This window comes from Lissotriton vulgaris, chromosome 7 (genome assembly GCF_964263255.1).
Source record: "Lissotriton vulgaris chromosome 7, aLisVul1.2, whole genome shotgun sequence".
NCBI classification, from domain to species: Eukaryota; Metazoa; Chordata; class Amphibia; order Caudata; family Salamandridae; genus Lissotriton; species Lissotriton vulgaris.
This window is the reverse complement of record NC_141695.1, coordinates 1,152,350,599-1,152,364,171: the sequence shown is the minus strand read 5'-3', so window position 1 is coordinate 1,152,364,171 and position 13,573 is coordinate 1,152,350,599. Positions and strand designations below refer to the sequence as shown.

General features: G+C 42.8%; 1 protein-coding gene across 8 annotated transcripts in view; it reads left to right on the top strand.

Annotated features, from left to right (window-relative positions):
- Positions 1–1,266: 1,266 nt before the first annotated feature.
- Positions 1,267–13,573, top strand: part of CSNK1A1 (casein kinase 1 alpha 1) — a 66,911-nt gene continuing 54,604 nt past the window's right edge. For all 8 annotated transcript variants that reach the window (XM_086931602.1, XM_086931600.1, XM_086931599.1 and 5 more), the window contains exons 1-2: positions 1,267–1,751; positions 1,906–2,012. In XM_086931602.1, the coding sequence (XP_086787728.1) occupies positions 1,629–1,751; positions 1,906–2,012 (230 nt within the window). In that variant the 5' untranslated portion in view covers positions 1,267–1,628. The remainder of the gene's footprint in view (positions 1,752–1,905; positions 2,013–13,573) is intronic.

Genomic DNA, 13,573 nt, shown 5'->3' with positions numbered 1-13,573 from the left:
TTTGTCTGTCTAATTTATTTATGCTAGAATAATTGAGACACTAAGTCATCCACGAAAGTAAGTACATGAGATGTAAATGTATTGAAAAATTTATATAAATTGAATTACTCTGCATGTTTGTTTTCATGTTTTGTGCTAATTTACAATAATGAACTCCATGAAAAAGAGAAAAATCAAAAAAAAACTTTACAAATAATAAATATAGTTTTATGAAAACATTCCGGTTGAGTGAATACTGTGGGGGCATGTTCTATGCAAGAGCCTTAGTGGCCAGCTATTTAAGTGATAACGGTCAGCTTAGAGGTTTTGCAGAATTTTTTAAAGGATTGGCTGCAGCCCAGGCAGGCCCTGCACCCAAACCCCCACCGGTGCTGGTTATATTAACAGGCTTGATAAAACATAGAAATTTGGTGAAAAAGCACAAAGATTACAGGGACGTTATAGTTAGGTTCAAAATGTAGTTGCATAAAACCGTAGAAGTTCAGCATTTATAGTTATAATGCACTCATTTACATGGCTACGCACAAACTTGGAAAGGTCAGGCATAAAATTAACGAAAAAAACGTTAGCCCGATCTTTATTCCTGACCTGTTCAGGTTTTCCTTCTCAAATTCTAGTCACTCTACAACAGGAGTGTTAGTTAAATGGAAGCAAATATTGACTGCACAAAACGAAAGCGCACAAAACGAAAGCCCAAACATGGAAACAGTGTCCATATTGTAAAGAGCGAGCTTATAAATCCTAAAGTGCCTCCAGATTTGATTAAGTACAGTTTACAAACCACCGTACAACTTCATGCTTATGTTACCTTCGTTCTATTTTCTTTGACGACGTAATGCTAATATACCAATAGGCGCTCCTGTTCCAAAACAGCTGTCCTATTTATCACCTAAAAAGATCACTAACATTCAGGTGGTTTTTGAACCGAATAAAAAACACATGCATTTTTACTTACAATGGGCGACCATATTAAGATGAGACGAACAGTACAATGTTTTTGTACAGTTAGAGGAATGTTGACGTCTCAAATTTTTTACGAACTGTTGCGCCTGACTTTATGATGGCCCGCAGCTATGACGTAACCCGCGTGCTTGCGCATACCCAGTATTATGGGTCTTGACGCATAAGGGGGCGGGGATGCTGGGTGAGCCAGCGCGCGCACACGCGAACCCGAGGCCCCACCCCTCCCTGTTGTGGAAGACAGGATTTGGGAGGGGCCCGGTTGGGGTGCGCGCGCGCGCCAGTCTTTCCCATAGTGCCAAGCGCGGGCAGAGAAGGTCCTATTGAATCGGAGGGAGGCATTTTGTGTTGCTGCCGAAGAGAAAAGAGCGAGAGAGGGAGCCAGAAACAAGATGGCGGCGGCTTCCCAGTGAAGGGACGCCGCTCAGGGCCGAGGCAGAACGAGGCCACTCTGCTGCCCTGAGAACGCAGACTACGGCAGCGGGAAACGCGTTCCGGTGCCTATACAGGGCGCAGGGTGACCTCGTCCGGCCTGCGAGGGCCCACCGCGCCCTCACCGCGGGCTCGGGGGAGGCCTCCTTTGGTGTCTCCGGGGGTACCCAATGCCCCCGGGCCCCTTCTGGCTCTTGTAATTTTTAAAAGACTCTGCTTTATTTACTTCTGCCGCCATGGCCAGCAGCAGCGGTTCTAAGGCCGAATTCATCGTCGGCGGGAAGTACAAGTTAGTGCGGAAGATCGGCTCTGGCTCTTTTGGTGACATTTACCTAGCCATCAACATTACCAATGGAGAGGTAAGTGTGGGAAGCCAGACTCGATTTCCTGTGTGGTAAGTCAGTACCTAGTGTTCGACTGACTGCCCAGTTTGGCCCGCCACCCTAATGCCCTGATTTAGAAATACCAGTGACACCCCACCCCCACTGACCCCACTCCGTATTTCTTCTACAGGAGGTCGCTGTGAAGCTGGAATCCCAGAAAGCTCGCCACCCACAGTTGCTGTATGAAAGCAAACTGTACAAGATCCTGCAGGGAGGGGTCGGCATTCCTCATATCCGGTAAGAGCTCCCTCCAGTGCCTAATCTTTGTAGGGACTTGGCGTCCTTGTGTATTTCGCTCCGTTGGTTTCCCCGAACACTGACATGACACTGTAAAATAGTGAAGCCTAACGTCCCTCCTCGACAGAGTCCTTAGTGTTTTATAAGTGCGCGAACCTGCAGTCTTTTGTCTTTTAACTGCGCGAACCCGTATTAACGCACCCAGCTACTGGATTTCTTATGGTGTATACTAATCCTCGGAACGTTTTGGGCCGCTTTACCTTGGTATGATCCTTTTCGCACACAGAATCTACTTTCCTATGGTCATGTGGTTTCACATTCACGTAAGTCGGGTCACCCCGGTGATTGCTTCAGAATTCGCGAATCTGGAAGCTGCAAGGGCACCCCTGCATGAATGTGCCATCTCGATGCGTGGTCGCATGTATAACTTTAAAGTCTTGGACCCAGTGCCCACCTGGCGCATTTCTAGTTACATATTGACATCTTCACAAACTAGTGCCCGGTGTCTGGAGTCCGCTGTCCTCACCTGTGTAGAATAAAATCTCCCTGCTGCGTTTGGTGGTTGATGAAAACCGTTCACAGAACCCCTGCTCCTTGTGAAATGGCTGCTTACATTGTGGGCTTTTTTTTTATAACATTCCCAGCGTGTCTTTCCTGCTTACCGCTGAAAATGGCTGCCGAGACCTTCCTGTTCGACGAGCAGCTCGTAACGTCCACCTCCCCTGGGTCTATTGCTTCAGTCGCACCACTTGGGGATCCGAGCTGGATTAATCTGCAGCAGATGACCGTTTGGGGGTGGAGGGAGGGGCCGCTGTCACAGTACTGTCAGTCCGTTACCAGGACTAAAAGAAGACTGCAAATCCCCGATTATGTACAGACCGCGTAGTACATTGTTCGATGAATATACATTTTTGTTACAGCATTAAAGTACGTGAAGCCAGCGGCTTTCAGCTATTTCTGGTGAGCAATCAAATTGAAACAACATCGAAACTCGCCAGTGGCATTTGTAGAGCAATTTGTTGCATTGGTTTTTTATTGTATTAAATGTGTCGTCAGCCTTACTGTCAAATAACGTTGTTGAATGTATTAGCAGTACCAGGCGCCTGTAGCTGTCAAGCACCACAACGTTGCGCAGGTTGCTTGTCGCCCTTTTTTTTGCTGTTCTGGAGTGACGGTTTCGTTCATTTCCGTGTATGATCAAGAACACCTTTTTTGAGTTCGCTCTGGACTTACTGATTTTAAATGTAGCATTAGGATGCCTTCATTGAAGGGTAGTTGGTCCGTTGCTTTACAGCCAAAAATGTTTAGTATCGTTCAAATATATTTAAAATATTCGTTATACAGAAGTGATTTGTTAATGTGGGGGCCTCCTTTGTTTTAGGGCATATGCTTAGCGCCTATTGGGAAATGCCTGTAGATCCCTCTGAACATCTTCAAATTTGCCGTACGTGGCCAAATATGAACGAGGAAGGTATTTTTCTCCCGGTCTTTAAAGTACTTCATTGTGGAGATAGTAGTCTCCCAAATTGTATACTTGTCAGCATGCCTCAAAGATCTTATTCCTCAACCTAAAGGATGCGTGTTAATGTCAGATCTGGACCTGAAGTATTTTGAATGCGGCAGGTGCCTTCAGTTGTACACCGCAAGTTGTAAAGTGTTTTTTTTCCTACAGAAGTTATACGCTGCTCTCCAATAATAAGCCTCTCTACACTCTAGCCCCGCCACCCCCGTGTAAATAATATTGGCGACGAAAAGCAGTTGCCCTAAAAGATTTAACCATTCAGCCTAATTGTTGGAATAATATACATTTCTATAATCGTGGGTCGTATATATTATAATGTAAACTACTGTACTGAAAAGCGGATTTCCAAAGTTTGCAAATACTGTCTCGATTTTTCTGATGGTAATGTGTCTGCATTTGGGCAATCGACTTAATTCTGTTGTGTGAAACAAAGTGGTGTCTTGTTTAAAAAAAAAAAAGTGTTATTCACTTGCTCATATTGTTTGTGGCTCACTGCATTTCAGTGATAGCCACCTGGTATCTCCACCAACATTGGCCCTTTCCGTTGGTAGGTAGACTTATCCGTGCAATTTATGTGTAAGACAAATATATTTTACTCACAAGGCGTGGCACAATGCCTGTTTTAAAGTACTCTGGGATGTCACAGAACATCAGCAGTCTTGTTGATCATCGTAATGTACAACCAATGGTCTTAATCTAGCTTGACGCTGCTTTTCAGTGACTTGAATAGCTTCCAAAAGGAGTACCGCAAAGTGCTGTCGCAACGCTGTTGCAGCAAGACTGCTTGTCACCTAAGAATGTTCATGACTGTTGCTCAGCTAAAACACATTTCATGAGTCTGTGCAGCAAACGCCGTATAAACCTGTTTTTATGGACGTCAGCGACGACCCAGAATGAAGGAGTAGCATATTCTACATAATTAAACAAGCGTGGTACACTAATTTTCGCGAAATAGAGGAATGTCCTTTTACATTTAGGAGATAATTGCTCCAGTCATGGGTGCCATCGAATCATTATGCACTTTAAGTTCCTGTCCAAAATATGAGTTATGGCATTCTTTGCTCGGAACATCCCCTCCGAGTTAATGTCAATATGTGGCACCATCCGATGTCCGAAAATACAGATCTATCAGTAGACAAAGGCCTCAAATGGTCTGTGCTTTTACATTGACTTCTGATTCTAGTTCATCTTTTAGACTGGTTCTGAAACTTAACTTTTGTAAAACAGTGCTTAGATGCTGTTCTTCTCATTGTTAAAAGTTCATGTGCTGGTTTGTGGTTTAGGCGTTCTTTGTCAAATTATGCATTCTTACCATGTAGATGTTTTTATATTTGTGTAAGCAGGCCTTCAGTTCAGTTATTAACCAGGTCTCCAGTGGTTATGACTTTTATTTTTAATATCTCTCTATTTGACCATATTTTTTTGGGGGGGCATCTTATTGGTATTTTATTAATTTTTGTTTTGAGAAAAAACAAATCTGTTGAATGCTATTTCTTCATTTAATTCTTAGATGTGCACTCGTACGTGGATGCCTGTCATGTTTTAGCAAATTAAGCAACCACGTATAACACTACACACGTGCATATTAACTTTATACTACAAATGTATGTTATGTTTAAAAATACACAGGAACACATTTTCTGTCTGTATTTATCTGTAAAAACGAAAACAAGCAGCCTTATTCTTGACCCTTTCGCTGCTAGGCTGTCACCCTTTTTTTGCAAAGTTGGAAGCTTGATTTTGGGCCCTAGCTCAACTGGGACCTAGCAAACTTGTTCATATTTGAAAACTAGACACCTAAGGGAATCAGGATGTATTGACTTGTTTCACCAAGGTGTTTTACCCAGAATCTCCTGCAAACCTCTAACTATGACCAAAAAGCATTTCCTTGCATTTCTAGGATAAGTTCTGGTAAATGTACATGAATTTATATAGCGCAAATCACCACTGGTTTCTAAGCGCTTGCTTAGGGAACCCGTCCTGGTATTCCCCTGTTAGATAACCCCGGCAGGGTATCCGCAAGGTGAAAGCCAGGCATCCCGCCGCGAGGGCAAGGTGAAAGCCAGACACCCCGCCGCGAGGGGCCGTTGTGGAGATTAAGCAAGCTATTGCCCAGAGTCGCAGAGTGTGAACCCGTGAATCGAGTAGGCACCGGAGCGAGAATTGTCAAGTCCATGGACATTTTAGGACTCCAGGCCGAGCCGGGAATTGAACCCTGGTCCCTAGCTGACCTCTGCTTCCAGGTCTGCCTCCTCTAACCAGTGAGCCACACTTCTCCATCTACGTGGTATCTCCATCTCCATCTGGTATCTACGTGGTGCCATATACTTCCTTCCACTAAGCCTTCTGATTAAAAATGGTCCCTCACTTATGTGGCCAGGCCTAACCCCTGCAACAGGAAAGGTCCCAAAATACAATGTGGGGACATCAACATTTCCTGTCACTAAAATGATTGATTTGGCAAAAGGGGTAGCATTTATTTTGGCAGAGGATCGAAGGCCGCCTAGGGAAACCTACCAAACCCAGTTATGTCTGTAAACTAGACGCCCAGGAAAGTTCAGGGTGGTATGCCTCATGTGGATCCCACAAAGGTTTCTTAACCATAATGCCCTTCAAACTTTGTGTATAGTTACACATTTTCTTTGCATTTCTGGCACAGTAAGCTCCGAAATTAGCAGGAATCCACAACAATTTTATTGCACAGCATTCTCCTACATGCCTCAATAAAAATGGTACCTCACTTATGCAACTGGGCCATGTGCATGCGACATGCACGCATTAAAGCAGGGTGAGTGGGAGTTTCAAAAAGCCAATCATTTACCCTGGTTTGATTTCTTTCTGGCATTAGGCCAAGCCACACAAGTGGGGTGGGGGGAAATGAGTGACTCAGGGGGTCATATTGGAGGTGGAGGCTAGGCTCCCTGTGTGCAGGCCACCCTCACACCTTGTAGCAATTTGAAAACTCCTGGTGTTTAGTGGTCTCTTCCGTTCCCACCTAGGCAGATTGGGGTGGGGGCAGAAAAGCGGGCCGTGGCAAAGGAGCACTAGCTAATTGCCGGGCTCTCCTCCAAATGTAATGCCTGGTGGTCAGTAGGCTATTGTCTCCCAAAAGGGGACTGGGAGATATGTGGGGGCTAGGCCATGTGGCTGGGATTGCCCCCCCCCCTACTGAAGCAGTGAAAGTGTAATTAGCTGATCAACCTATTTTCTCTTAAATGATGTTAGCGCACCACATGCAATGATTGACATTTCGGAGGGAAAAAATAGGCTAAAAATAATTTTACGGAAATCCCTCTGGTGCTCACACTATAGAGGGATTTCCTGACTGGTGTTAGAGCAGTCGGTAGCCGTCCTCTGTACCACACAATTTAACCTATTTCAGTGGCATATGGAGTGCTGTGGAAATATTTTGGGTCTGCGCATTTTTGAGGCTACCTAGTGGCTAATCTCTTTCAGTATACTTATTCTTCACTGTATTGTGAATAGAATTTTAGGTTGGATGTGGTCATGTAATCAGCACCATAATGAAAGGGTAAGTCGAATGGAAAGCCTTTTGAAATAGTGTTAAGCAAAAAATTATTTACTGACATCGCACAGTTGTATTAGACTTTTTCTACGTATTATTCCGCTGCTCTAGGGGATGACCTTTAGAAATTGGTAAGCTCTTTTCAAGCGCTTGTGCTGGCATCCACCTTAATTGAAAACAGATGGCCTGCGTGCCGCTGCTCACTCTCCACAGGTGGATGCCAGCACGAACGCTTGAAAAGATTTCAGTGCGCAGGGTCCATCCTGCTGTCCATCTTCACAATGCTCACACCCCTTCCCGTTCCCCGGTTCACAAAATAGGAGCGCATTCGGTAAAGATTGAAGCACACTTTGCAACAACTTTTACCTTTTTTAGTACAGGAGTCTCTTGGTGATTGCAACACATTGTTAAGGGGATATGCAGGAAGTTGGGCCATCCAGTAGTTGATCTACATACAGATTGGTGTCTCTTCTGCAAAACACGGCGAGTGACGCTCAGATGTAGCAAACTCCAGCATGTGCAGGGATGAGCATATAACACCAGGTGCAGGTCCAACTGCAGGTGCAGGTCCAACTGCCCATGGCCCGTTGCGCCACTGCCATCTCTTGCATTCGATGCAGTCCAGCGACAGGCACGGGCTCAAGCTTGTGAGGCCAGCCTCCGGGTGATATAGGGTTGCCCCTCGTACTCCTGACTGCCATCGTAAGACTTTTTTTTGCAATCCTATTGCAGGAAAGACAGTGACAGCACATTAAAGAAAAGCAACTCCAAGTAAGCTAATGTCGTCATATTTTAAAGAATTTTATTATTTGTCAATGACTGAATTATTTGAAAGTAAAATCTTTGTCCAAAATTGACCCAAACAGTCCCGATACATGTTTAAAGTCGTGTTTGTTCGAGTCAAAATAAAGTAGGATTTGATGAAAGCTTAATCTTTTCGATCTGATTACATTACACTTAACTCCAAAGTGTCTTCTCAATTAACTCCCACGCAGGCCAGTATTGCTTCGCTTTCACTACAGAGGGATTAGAGGGCCTCTACAAATTTAATTTTCCTTCAGCAGCTGGTGGTGTTGGTCCTGTGGCTCAGTCATGGCTGTGGTGCGAGTGGCAAATGCCCGTGTACGGTCAGAGGGAATTGTAGTACAACTATTCCCAGATATCGCTTATATTGATGAGCTCAGGTGCCTTAAACTGGTAACCAATATTTAGAAACTCCAAAAGCCCCTACAAGCTCAAGTGCTTGTTTGGCTCAGCGCTGCACATTACAAACCATCATTGCTATTTACTTTTCCTGCTGGGTGTTGCGCTTGGCAGGCAGTCCCTTTTCTATGCCCATGATTTACACACACTTCTTACACTTTGTTTTTTACTTTCTGGAAGTGACATCTTACACGAGCTTCTCCGGTGCCAGCTGTTTGCTGTCAATTGAACTGATATAGAACAAAACAAATGCCAATACTGTTATCCCTGCTCTCTTATTACTCTTTAATACATGCAAAATATAACCTGTACAACCACAATTTGTTGGACAGAATCAATCTTTCTTTATTTTTTCATTTTAAATTCATTGTTGTGTTAATTTTCACCAAATTTATCTTTTCAACCTATATACTCAACATACAAAAATGTCCTTACCTAATCATAAAATTACACCATATACACATTCATATGAATTTTCATGCTCCATCCAACATTCACTCACATACATACACAACTTCTGCATACATTATTTACATTACAATTTACATTATTCACAAAATCACCATGGACAGATAATATGATGGTTAACACAAATTAGGGGCAAATAATAAACGTTTTTATGATCTTATGGCTCAACAAATATGGTCTACGCGTTTCGAACTTATGATCACGTTTAGGTTCTCTTCAGGACCGAAGCTCCAATCAAGGAAGCTTTTCTCTGATACCTCTACGTTGGACAATTTGCTTTCAGCAGTGAAAAGTCTATACTTTGTTTTAAGCGAGGACTTTGTTTTGAGGCCCCTCGCCATGTATAAAGTTTGGAAATGCTGGCATTCAATGGCAGCCGTGCCATAACAAACCTGAGGCAGGAAACACATTAGTCTCTTTCTCGTTGTCCAACAAATTGTGGTTGTACATGTTCTAATTCGCATGTATTAAAGAGTAAGAAGGGAAGCAGGGATAACAGTATTGGCATTTGTTTTGTTCTATATTGGTCAGTGGTTTGGCCTTACTGTGGAGAGCCCAAACACAGTGGTGGTTTTTTGGTCAATTGAACTGAAGCAAAAGCCTATATTACTTTGAATAATTTCTTCTCAATTTGGTGCTATATTGTTCCTAGCAGTGTAAAAGCTTCCACAGTAGATAATGTAGCACCCAGCATAATGTGCTACGTGGCTAAATACTTATATAAGATCCCAAAGGCGAGACCTATTGGCTGTGCCAATCCTTGTTGAAAAATGACTGCTAACTTTTCTAGGCCAGAAACTGGGCATGTACCAAGGGCTTTTTTGGTAAAGTCCTTGGTATGTAGTAATGGGAAACTGGACTTTGATAAACATTGAGCTTTAGCTGTATTTTCCCAGTGGTTGTGGAGCTGATTGTAGACCAAGCATTCAAGGATTTTCCCCAGGATATATGTGTTGGGTTGAATTCGTAGTGGTATGGGTCTTGTGTATCTAGTGTTGTATGGATTTTTGTTGTTGTTGTGTTTTTTGTTTTTTTTTTTGGGTGTAAGGAATTTGACCAATAGGTTTCACTTGTTTAGTAACGCAGACTTGATCTCACAAACTTTATATTTGGAAATAAAGAGGCTTGGTTTAAAGAGGATGGTACACATGGATGACTTGTGGGCAATGATCTAAAAAGGATCTCAACGTTCTAATTAATATTTGTGGCACTAAGTAGGGCTGTGGGGAAAGAGGGATGGAGTCCAGGGGCATGAGTGTTGATGGCGTATGTCTAGTTGAAATGCTAAAACAATATTTTACTTTGTTTTAAATATTCTTTGAGACTTTGGTTGATGTTTTTACTTTAATACAATTATTCTCTATACCTACTGCATAGTTCTTACATTTTAATAACATTTTTGGAAATAAAAAATAAGTATGCATATCAGCAGAGAGAGAATACATGTGTTGACGAATTCAAGAGACTCATGAGCCCACAAGGTTTCTGTCTTCTTTTGTGAACACAGCATGGGTGCTATCTGTAGAGGTCTGTTGTGAGAAGAATTGCTAAGTGATGATCCCTATAAGGAGAGCATCTTAAGTTTATTAGCCTTGTAGATTACCGCATGAGTGATTAGGTTATCACCAGTATTTTTACATGTTGATCAGGGATCTTGATCAAGGTGTGTTTGTGTGTTGTGCCTGCTAATGATGGAATCCGATAATTATGACTCATTACTTTTCGGGTAGTAGTTTGTATCAAATACAAAATGGTGTGCAAGATGGATTATAAACAGGGTCAGGGATTTCAATTGCAAGGTGTTCGCATTTCTTTAAACAAAGTGACCAGCATGGTTATCGAGGATGGCAGGAATCTAGAACATCTCTATCCAGCAGGTTGGCCCTGAAGCCTAGTTATTCCACCTTGTGTTATACACATTTTCAACCATACTCTTCTAGCTCAAATTAGTTTAGTTTTCGCTCTTATGGAAACCATTTCAAAACTTAGGGTTGAATATTCTGCTAACCCCCATAACACCCTCTCTTCTGTATGAACAGGCGCCACAGCTGCCAGTGTTATAACAGTTTCGTAAAGCTCTTAAAACATAATGTTTTGTATAAGTACGCCAGGATTGTCAGTCTTGGATTATTGGGGGTCCACGCGGGTGTACCGTTCAATGCACATGGAGCGTTTCACGTAGTTTTAAACCAAAAGTGATCTATTGCATGGAAGACCGAGGTAGCACAGAACAGCACCGTGCTACCATAGGTAGGGTTTGTGATCTGACCCATAATCACAATTGCATAACATTTAAGACGGAGTGCTTCATGTTGATTTATATTGTTACTTAGGATAAATCTTTCTGAAGGGGTTTAGGATTTTGAGCAATGCTTCAGAAAGTATGATGGGCCTGTTCTGGCTACTTGGCACGGAACAGTCTGTTTATGAAATCTCTGCATCACAAGCCTCTAGATTGTCATTTGTGCCTTGCCCTGCCAAGGCATTGGCACAGATGTATCAATTTAAATGCGTACAAATGTCTTGGTACCCCTACTGGTCCAGTCTTGACTTCACCAGCCCCCTTCCCATTTCTTACACTATTTACTGCCACGGGTTGTCGGATATCTCAACCTCCTTTTCCGTTTTACCTCATTCAAAGACTGTTAAACAGGAAATTTGTAAACAACCATCCTCAAAACAAACTGTTACTGTCCAAACAATTGCTACAGTTTTTTGTGTTGCTAATAGTTCATAAATTAGTATATCCATATATAACATCGGATCTATACTAACTTCTGCAGGGCCATATGCAGATAAGATTTTGAGGGTGCACTTTAGAGGTTTTTCTACAAACTCACTTACTTTTCAGCTGTTGGACAGTTGCTGCACCTTCTACATGCTCCTCGTCGACAGTCTGGGCATGCCACCAGTCTCCGGTATTGTATTTTACCCTTGAATTATTGGCATCTGTCTAGTGCTATGCTGGCCATTTTGAGGTCATGTTCGCCTTCTGGATAGTTAACTACTCAGTTGGTAACATTTATATAGCAATTCATACTCATGAGGTCGTGAATCGTTTCAATGTGCAGTTTGTTCCATGGCACTCAACGAAGGTTCAATTGAAAGAGGGTTGTTTGTAGTTTGGCCTGTATTGGATTTGTGAAGTTTCAATAAATGGTATTCTCATGCAGCCAATAACGTTGCTCTTCATAAGCCATTGTATACAGTGATAATTACACAAATTATGATTATCTTTTAACGTTCTCTGCCTATCATGCTAGTGTACATCGCTATTAGGGGTCCACCCGGATATCTAAGAGGGCTAGCTAATAAGGATGTGCAAGCTACTTGATTACAGTATATTCTTGGCCACCTACAAATGGCAGTCCATGATCCTGTTGAATATTTATTCTATTGAAGTAGATGAATAGGGGAGGCTTGAGAAAGCATAGGAAAGGGATAAAAGCAGGGATTATGTTCCTCAGCTGTTCTCATATTTCTGCCTTTTACCCAAACCCCCATAGGAGGTAACTATAAGTGGTATTAACTCTCAGTTGGAGGGTACAGAAAATAACCAAGGAGTAGGACCAGTGTGATTAGCCCCTGGCCTTGAATTCAATTGGTAGGTGGGGTGGATGGGGGACGATGGATAGGATTTGCATCCAGTGACACACCATTCTACTCTCCAAGTGAAGGAAACACAATTTGAGAACCCACCAGAAAACAGGTCATGCTTATTGTTTCTGTATTGCAAAAGACAATTGATGGACAGAATGCAGAACAAATCAACACATTCACCCCCAGTCAAGATATCTAGGTTAAATCCATCATTCTTTTGTTCACCATGCCACCCCAGTTTAGACCTGGCCATATGCAAATCAGTCTTTACCCTGTGCCTCATTGGAACAGTCCAGCCCGAACTGCCAAGCCAGGTCCTCCCTGGACTGATGTGCATATGTTACAAAAACAGGGAGAGGAGGGTCAAAGGGAAAAGAGTTTAAAGACCTACTACCAGTTCGCTTCCCCAGCTAAGTACTTAAGAAAAACAAAACAAAACTAGTACGGTCTAAAGGCCAAACAAATTAGCCACACTGGCATGACATACACTATGTCAGTGAGTGCTAGAGTTGCCACTAAACAGGGTAACAGAGTGCGAATCACATGTGTGAGAGGCAAATGTAGTCACGAACTGGTCAACAAAATCCAGAGCAACTTGTTGTGGATAACCATCAAACAAACCAAGTGATCAGTCATATCATTTGATTGTCCGCACTGTGACCAGGCCGGTCTTTGAATCATCTAGACCCCATGCCACACAGTAAGATGTTGGTACTGGATCAGGTCCACAGTGTGTTGTGAGCCACCAGTTGTTGGCCAGTTAGTGATGGTTAAGAGTGGTGAAAAACAGTGCAACTTAACACGAAAGTGGTGAATCTAAAATAGGGTGATATGTCAAAACTACTCTTTATTGAAAACAAGGCACATCCCCTAGCTAAAACAACAGGAACAGTGCAAAAGACAGTATGGAAAAAAGGACTGTCGCTAATAGGGCCGACATGTTTCTGCCTAATGGGCTTAACGTCCCTTGGCTTTCATCAGGGCCACTTCTCTAACGTGTTGCTACTGTGTCAAATCTGTGAAAAATAAAACAAACACTCTAAATTAATCAGTGGAAATGAAACTCAAACTCCAAGTGAAAGTAGGACCGATACAACCTATACCTACATGTATGTACACATCCTCCTGGTCACCAGGATACTCAACGTGATCTAAGGGGAGATACATAACTGTTACTCACGTAGATATTGGGCGTTCACTGCTTCACAAACACATATGCTCACACCATCGCATTCATAAGTT